An 8,351-nucleotide genomic window follows, 5' to 3' on the forward strand; every position below is an offset into this window, starting at 1 on the left:
CGGATGGACTAAGATCCACCAGTCAATTATACAAGGTGGATTAAACTAAAATTTAGATGCAAACTTTATGCCAATTTGCCAGAGCCCTCATGGACCACACGGTAAATAGTCAACACTGTGTTTAGTTCTTTTGGTGTAAATTTTTTGAAATAAAATCTTGCTATTTCGGAGTAGTAAATAAAATCCATTTACAAAATTTTTTGCACGGATGTGTTGTAAATCGTGAGATGAATCTAATGAACCTAATTAATTCATAATTAACAAATAGTTACTGTAGCATTACTGTTGCAAATTATGTATTAATTATGTTTATTGGATTTGTCTCGCAATTTATAACTCATCTGTGTTTATTTTTTATACATGTGTTCAAATATTTTATGGGATGGATTTTAGGGTAATTTTTTTTATCTAAACACGGCCCGCGATGTGCCACTCGAGAATCTGACATGTTCCCCTCCAGCGGCTCACGGCGGCTCCTGCTCCTCATCCGCCGCTCCGGCGCCGCGGCGGCAGCCGGCGGCACGAATCCCCTCCAGCCCCGCGCCCTCCTCGGTCACTACTACTCCCCTACGCCCCTCACGAGATCCACCAATCTGGACACCACCTCCTACCTCGTCGCCTCCGGCGGCCTCTCCCCCGCCGCCGCTGCCGTGGCTTCCCGCTGGGTCCGCGTCTTCTCCACCGCCAGGGCCGACGCCGTCCTAGCCCTCCTGCGCCACCACGGCTTCTCCAGCGCGCACATCGCCCAGTTGCTTCGCAACGCCCCGGTTGTCCTAATCGCGGGGTTTTTACATTTTTACCATTATAACGAATTGCACTCATCAGATTATCACTATTATGATGTCACCTACATCTATACCATAAGAGAGAAGTTTGACTTACAAATTTACCACATTTGAGGATGTGGCAGCCACGAGACCGGTCCACGCTGGCGCTGAGTCAGCAGACACCGACGTCGTTCGGCCCCGTTACTGCGCTCAAGACATGTGGTACTCAATTGCACTTTGTCAGCATTCACTACCATTATAAGATCCCTCGATCAATCAAGATAATCTAACCTTGTACAGAAGTCATCAGAATATGCATGTCGACCATCAGTACGTCCTAGGCTAGAAGTACTCAAAATCCGTGTAAGAGTCGCTGGAGTTCGACTTTGCGGTGTGACCGGGCGGCGCTGCCTCGGCCGACGCCGCCGCCTCGGCCGGCTTCTTCTCCTAGCCGGCTCCGTACTTCCGGAAGTCCACCGGCTCCGGCACCGACGGCGGTGTCATGCTCCTCACGAGCGCCCAGTTGACGCCGTCGAAGAAGGGGTGCTGCTTGATCTCAGTGGCGCCCCTGGTGAAGGCGATCCGCTTTTGGGGCTCCTTGACGAGCAGGACGCGGATGAGGTCCTTGGCGACTGAGCTGGTGGGCGGCCCGCCGCCGGCAGCGTCGGAGGGGAACCGGAGCGGCTGCTCGATGACGTTGCAGAGCGTGGCGCGGTTGCCGGCGCCCTTGAAGGGCGTGCAGCCGTGCAGCAGCTCGTAGAGGAAGATGCCGAGCGTCCACCAGTCGACGGCGCTGCCGTGGCCCTCGCCGCGGATGATCTCCGGCGCCAGGTACTCGTGCGTGCCGACGAAGGACATGGACCGCGCGTCCTTTGGCTCCGCGTTGAACTCCACCGCCGGCGGCCCGCCGAGCCCCAGCTCGCTCCGGGACGGCTTCCGGCTGCGCCGCGGCAGGATGCGCGGGAAGAAGGACGACGGCTGGATGCACCCCTGGTTGGCGGTGACTGGTGAGGACCTCGCCGTCCGTGGCGTCCGCCCCGCCCTTGCCGCCGCCTCCACTCCCGCTGCCGCCGCCGCCGCTCCCCGTGGAGTGCACCGACGACGACTTGACCAGCGTCGGGCACACGCTGCAGCGCAGCGAGAGGTCGAAGTTGGAGAGCATGATGTGGCCGTCGTCCCGGACCAGCACGTTCTCCGGCTTGAGGTCCCTGTACACGATCCCCAGCATGTGCAGGTACTCCATGGCGAGCAGCACCTCGGCGACGTAGAACCTGGCGGCGGGCTCGGAGAAGTGCTTGCCGGGCTGCTTCTGGCGGAGCGAGTGGAGGTTGCCGCCGCTGCAGTACTCCATGACGAGGCAGTAGAACTTGTCGGTCTCGAAGTGAGTGTAGAGCGTGGGGAGGAAGGGGTGGTCGAGCAGGCCAGAAGGAGCAGCGCGGCAAGAGGAGGAAGAAGAATGCGGCGGAAGGAAGTGGGAGGAGAGGTGGGGATCGATTCGGCCGGATAGGGTTAGCGGCGGCGGCGTCAACCGGGCCCAGCGTGAAGTAACGGGGCCGAACGACGTCGGTGTCTGCTGACTCAGCGCCAGCGTGGACCGGTCTCGTGGCTGCCACATCCTCAAATGTGGTAAATTTGTAAGTCAAACTTCTCTCTTATGGTATAGATGTAGGTGGCATCGTAATAGTGATAATCTGATGAGTGCAATTCGTTATAATGATAAAAATATAAAAACCTCCCTAATCGCCAACCCTGACAAGATCATCCGACCCAAGCTCCGGTTCTTCGACTCCCTAGGCATCGGCGCCTCCGTCCTTACCCAGTCGAACGTCCTCACGCGCAGCCTCGGCAAGTTCCTCGTACCCTGCTTCGAGTTCCTCCGCGGCATCGTCGGCACGGACGCCAACCTCCGAACCGCCTTCTCCAATAAGCCGTCCCTTCGTGGATTGGTCCAGAAGAAGCTGCGCCCTGCCGTGGAAAATTTGCGCCGCCACGGCCTCTTGGATGAGGCCATATCGAAGCTAATCGTCCTTAATATGGGCATCCTCGGCATGGCGCCCAACCGCATCGCCGGCATCTTTGAGGAACTTGAAGCGCTTGGCCTGCCCATCACGGACCCCTGCTTCGTCGGGTGCTTCGCTCAGATGAGTGGACTCAAGCGGGAGACAATTCGGCGTCGGGTGGCGCTGTACCAGAGCTTTGGGCTTTCTCAGTGCCAGGTTGCCAGGGCATTCATGGCTCAGCCCCGGATATTGGGGCTTTCAGATGGGAACATCCAGAGGAAGCTCCACTTCTTCCGAGACGAGCTAAAGATCGCTCTGCCTCAGGTGATTGCAATGCCTAAAATCTTGACATTTAGCGTGAAGAATATCCTCCCGAAATGTGCTGTGCTGAGCTTGCTAATGAGGGAAGGGAAGATTCAGAGAGGCATAAATCCGTTTGGTCGTTTGGGCCTATCTGCCAAGGATTTCTCTGAGAGGTGTGTGAAGAAGTATGAGAAGGATGTGCCAGATGTTGTTAGGGCATATGAGGGGAAGTTAAAATTCGAAGGGTTCATGGATCAGGATATTGAACCTGCTTGCAGAAGCCAGGCACTAATTTTCTAGGTTAAAATCGCTGTAGGTAAGGCAAATACTTGTGTCAGGATAAATGGAGATGCTAATTCTTATGCCACGATTATTCATGTATTGTTTAGCCAATGTGATCCTGCGTCCGTTGGTGTATACGAATCACGCAAATGCTCTGTCTCAGGTGATTGCACAGCCGAAAATCTTGGCATTCAACATGGAGAAAAAATATCCTCCTGAAATGTGTTGGTCTTAACGCGCTGATGAAGGGAAGATTCAGGGAGACATCTGCCCAGTCCTTTGGGTGCGTCCAGAAAGTTTTCACTGAAAGGTATGCGAAGAAGTGTAAGAAGGATGTGCCAGATGTTGTTAGGACATGCGAGGGGAAGATTCAATTCAAAGGATTCATGGAGGTATTAAAATTTGCTAAAGCCTGGCACCAGTCTTCTAGGGTAATGTCTGTGTCTGTGTAGGTAAGAAGTGTGCTAGGATCAACCCAGATGCTAGTTCTCATGTCAGGATTATTGTACATAGTCTCAGCATGTCACAATCTTACCCTATTTATTGACAAGCTGATCCTAGCTCTATAATTCTAGCTTTCTTTGTTCGGCCACTGTGATTTGCATTCATTGGTGAATACAAGTCACACATATGCTTTCATCATGTTGAAGGCAGCTTGATCTTTGTTCTCAACAAAAAAAATAGGAACATTTGCTTGTGGGGGTAACCGGTTATTAAATGCCTCTGTTGATCAGCCACATACTTCCAATATTTGTAAACACGTTAATGGTAATTAATATTAATATTGTTATAATCAGATTTCTATGCTATTGTCAATAATTGTGATATCCTTGTTTTGTTTAAACCAGACCTGTCTGGGCTGGTCCTTCATTTTGTTTTGGGAAGTTCCTATTTGAAACTTTCACCTCCTCACCTTTGCTTTGCATAAAATCCCTGAAAACCTCTCAAAATTATGGATGGCTCTCTTGTTCAAAGAGATTGTTGAAAACTCTATCCCAGTTGCTCTCTGGTGCTACACTGACTCAGAAACTCACAATTCTAACAGCTTCAGTGTGCGCACCATCTTATCTGTCAAGTTACATTTTCATAAAATAGTTTGCTTTATGTCCTGTAATGCGTGGTTTAGGGATTGATGTTCTGCATTACTCATGTTTACCTTTGGTGTTCTAGTTTCTTTTTGACGATTTCTGGTGTTCTAGTTGAGAATCTTGTTTTCAATTGTTCATGTTTTTAAACAAGTTAACGTTAGATGCCTTAAACTGTTCAGAAGTGACAAGGACTTATTTGGGAAGTCATTAAGTCCACTCATTGACTGCAGCATAAGCCTCTGCAATTAATTAATTTGTTGAAGCTGCTACGGATGCGTGCTTCAAACGTGGGTTATGTATGAACTTGAAAATACGATGCATGGCCTACATAGGTAAATAGACCAATTCATCAAAAATAATGAAAGGGGATAAGGTATAAGCAGTTGCCATTGCGCTGAGTTAACTTGGCACTGTACCACAGCACTTTCTTCCTTCTGTTATTATAGTCTTCCTATTTCTGACTTCTTGTTCAGGATTTAGATGAACTAATCAGGTTGGCGCGCTACGCGCGCCTATAAAAAAACGTGGACCTAAAATATTAGTAGAAAGATATTATCCGTTACTATGTTCGAAGCAACATCGTATTGATGTATTGAGTTAGATCTAAAAATTACAGTAGAGCGGCATAGTAGTTTTGTGTCTAAGAGCGCGCCAATCTCAAGCATTGTAGTATAGAGGTACAGGTAATTTTTTCTTAGGAATTTTTTTTGTCAGTAGTTATAGTTTAATTACTTTAGTAGGAAAAAAGTAAGATTAGAAATGAATGAACAGTTTAATTATATTTTATGGGTTTACGGAGGGAAATCAAAACCCAAAAAGTAGTACAACTACCACATGTAAATGTAGTATACAAAGTTTAGTTATTATTTTTGTATGTAGGAAGTAGTTAAATATATTTTGTATTGTCAAATAATGGAAGAAAATATTTTTTCAAGATAAAGAGACTAACTTAATAGAATCGTGGGCCCCACCTGAATAGTACGTGGGTCCCGACTAAATAGTACATGGGCCCCACATAGGTCCCACGTGAATAGTATGTGGGACCCGCATGAACAGTGCCCCCGGCCCCACGTGGGGCCACAGCTCACAAGCGTTCGCCGATTCTTGGCCCTTTAGTATATGTACTCAATACTGGCACGGATAGCCCAAGTTTTGTGTTCAGGATTTATATGAATACTGCACACCCGAGCATGAACTTGAGATGCACCTTATGACCTTAACCTTATTATCTGCCGAAACTGCGGGCGTATGAATTAAGCAATTGCTGTAGGATCCAATGGCATCCTCTGATTATGCTCATGTCATCAAGAGCCGATAACTTCCAACTTTAAACATCTGTTCAATTTGGTTATGTTTGAAAGAAATATATGTTGGGATCTTTGTTTCTTAGATGCCCAAACAGGAAGCATGAACGGTATGTAAATGGCAATGCAAGTAGGCACTAAATTCTCCAGTAATAATCAGAAAATTCCACCCTTTACACAGTGGAAAGAAGGGGCTATTTATACCCCAGCCCTCAGCCAGATATCCCAAAATTGCCCCTCTCCAACTCATGTACAGCTCACTTACAGCCGTTTTTGGGGTAAAATTACAAGGTGAGAGGTGCACAAATCCGATCTTCTCACGTATTCACGTTTTACACGCACGCCTGTTTCAAAACGAAGGTCCCGGAGTCCTTCGCCTGGCTTGTTCCCAGCGCTTGATAACCTTCTGTAACACCCCTGTGTTAATCGTGCTAGCTAATCACGTGTTTAATTGCTAATCATGGCTTGAGCGCGTCGTTAGCGTTAACCGAGTCCGCGCGTTAAACATCTACTCAGCCGTTTTCGATCTCGTTTTTGTCATCGATCCGAGCTCCAAATCAACTTTCGCCCAAAACGAAAGTTGTAGATCTTTTCTTCCTCTACAACTTTTGTTTTGGCCAAATTTCATATTCCCATATGAAATTTGGAGTTTCAACTGGTCAAACTCGGGCTAAAATCATTTAAACGAGTGAACAGAGGAACTACTGCTCGGCACTGTGACGCTCGCCGGCCATACCGGCGACTGTGCTCGTCGGCGCCTCCTCCACGCGTCGGCCGTCGACGATCCTCGCACGCCGCGCTGCGCGTCCTTGTCCGGTCGCGGTGCCGTCTCCGTTTCTCCCCCTTCCATCGTCTTCTCCTTCCTCGAGCTCACGCGTAGCTGTAGCGAAAATGGCCTCTCATGCCATATTTCAATATAATGTTTTGGCGATTGATGACACACACAACACTTGGACTAATATGATTGTCAAGATAAACATTCCCAGGCTTTTAGGTTCAAGTGATGACAAAGAGAAGATAGGCGCAGCTAGGCCCGAAGGGCCACCCCTACGGGGGTTCCAAAGGACAAGAATCGAAGAGACTGTGAAGAAATTCAATACACCGGTTGAACCGACGATGCATCGGTCAATTGCATCGGTTCAGTTGTCCAGAGAGGTGGTTTTTGGAGGAACGTGAAGAAGTTTCAATCACCGGTTAAACCGACGCTAATTTTACATACACCGGTTGATTGCATCGGTTAAACCGACGATACACCGGTTAATTGCTAACGGCTAGTTTTTCAAGTGGCAGTTTACATACACCGGTTAAACCGATGATGGCTTTTGGGGTACGTCGGATTAACCGGCGTTAAGCACATTTCGGGCAGCTTTTCTCCAACGGCTATATTTGCTTGTGCTGCCTATATATACCCCCAAGGCCGGGTCATTTGAGGTTGCTGGAGTTCAAGGAAGTTTACAAGAGCTAAAGATCATCTCCAACCACCATAGAGCTTCATTGTACATCATATAGGCTTAAGCACACTTGTGAGAGTGCTTAGTGCTTGTTTAGGCTTAGTTCTTGAGAGATAGACGGTGCTTGAGAGAAAGCCTTGCTGCGGCAAGCACCTTGTGTACTCGTCGTGTGACCCTCCGACTTGGTGTGGAGTGGCAATGACACTTTGTGCGGGGAAGGAGGCCCCTACTTGGTGTTAAAGATCCAAGATAGTGAAGACGGTGCCGTGGTGACGCTTCGAGATAGACGGTGGCGGTGACCTCGTCTTTGTGACTTGGCGTCACTTAGCCTTTGCTTGTCGGGAGCCTTGGAGGCGTGGCAAGACGGTGATCAAGCGAAGAGACTTGGCATCACACTTGGTCTTTGTGAGCAAGTGGCCGTGGACGTAGGGAGGGACTTTGGTGTCCTAACCGAACCACGTTAAATCGTGTGTCTTGGTGTCTTCACGGGAGTTTGCATATCCTCTCCCTTACCACTTTACTTACCGCATTACGTTTCCGCATTTACTCTTTCTTGCTTACCTTTACTTTCCTAGTTAGTTTGATTAGGATTGGCTATAGGTGGCAAGTCTTTTGGGGTAAGTAGAGGGTAGCATAGATAAACTTTAGTCATAACTAGCATGTGTAGGACGTGTTAGGTTTATCTTATGCAATTAGATTGAGCCCTAGGATAGAAAAGCGATTAGCGACCCTATTCACCCCCTCCCCCTCTAGGGTCGGACACCCCGGTGATCCTTACAGTAGCGCAGAGACGAGCTCGAGCCGTCGTCGTTCGTCGCACCGGCCAAAGCTCGCTGCCCCACCTCGATTCTTCGCGCCCCAACCCACTGCACCTCGTCCCTAACCCACTCCATCCCTCCACGAACGCGGCCGTGCCCTACCCCGGCCGAAGTCAAGCCCCAGGCACCGTCCGCCATCGCCGTCGTCACCGAGCTCCGCCCCTCTCCGCCGACGACCTTCCTCTGGCCTTTCTTCGCGCAAAACGAACCCCCGGTGAGCTTCCCCGCGGCCTAATCCTACTCCCCGACCCCTTCCCCAATCGATTTCGGCGCCGCCGCCGTCAAATCGCCGCCGCGAACGTGCCGCCCGCCGCACGAGCATGCCGCCAGCCCCCTCT

At 49.6% G+C, this 8,351-nt stretch overlaps 1 protein-coding gene and 1 pseudogene across 1 annotated transcript; one reads left to right on the forward strand and one right to left on the reverse strand.

Annotated features, from left to right (window-relative positions):
* Nucleotides 1–1,041: 1,041 nt before the first annotated feature.
* LOC120701369 lies at nt 1,042–2,206 on the reverse strand (annotated as a pseudogene).
* Nucleotides 2,207–2,461: 255 nt separating this feature from the next.
* LOC120700790 lies at nt 2,462–3,944 on the forward strand. The gene is made up of 2 exons (XM_039985014.1): nt 2,462–3,386; nt 3,516–3,944. Exon 1 carries the CDS (start codon nt 2,462–2,464, stop codon nt 3,368–3,370), a length of 909 nt encoding a protein of 302 aa, XP_039840948.1. The 3' UTR covers nt 3,371–3,386; nt 3,516–3,944.
* The last annotated feature ends 4,407 nt before the right edge of the window (nt 3,945–8,351 follow it).

Source organism: Panicum virgatum, chromosome 3K (genome assembly GCF_016808335.1).
Source record: "Panicum virgatum strain AP13 chromosome 3K, P.virgatum_v5, whole genome shotgun sequence".
Taxonomy (NCBI): domain Eukaryota; kingdom Viridiplantae; phylum Streptophyta; class Magnoliopsida; order Poales; family Poaceae; genus Panicum; species Panicum virgatum.

What these genes read in the sequence shown, in the direction of transcription:
- LOC120700790 (XM_039985014.1), top strand. Translation starts at nt 2,462, where the DNA reads ATGAGTGCAATTCGTTATAATGATAAAAATATAAAAACCTCCCTAATC.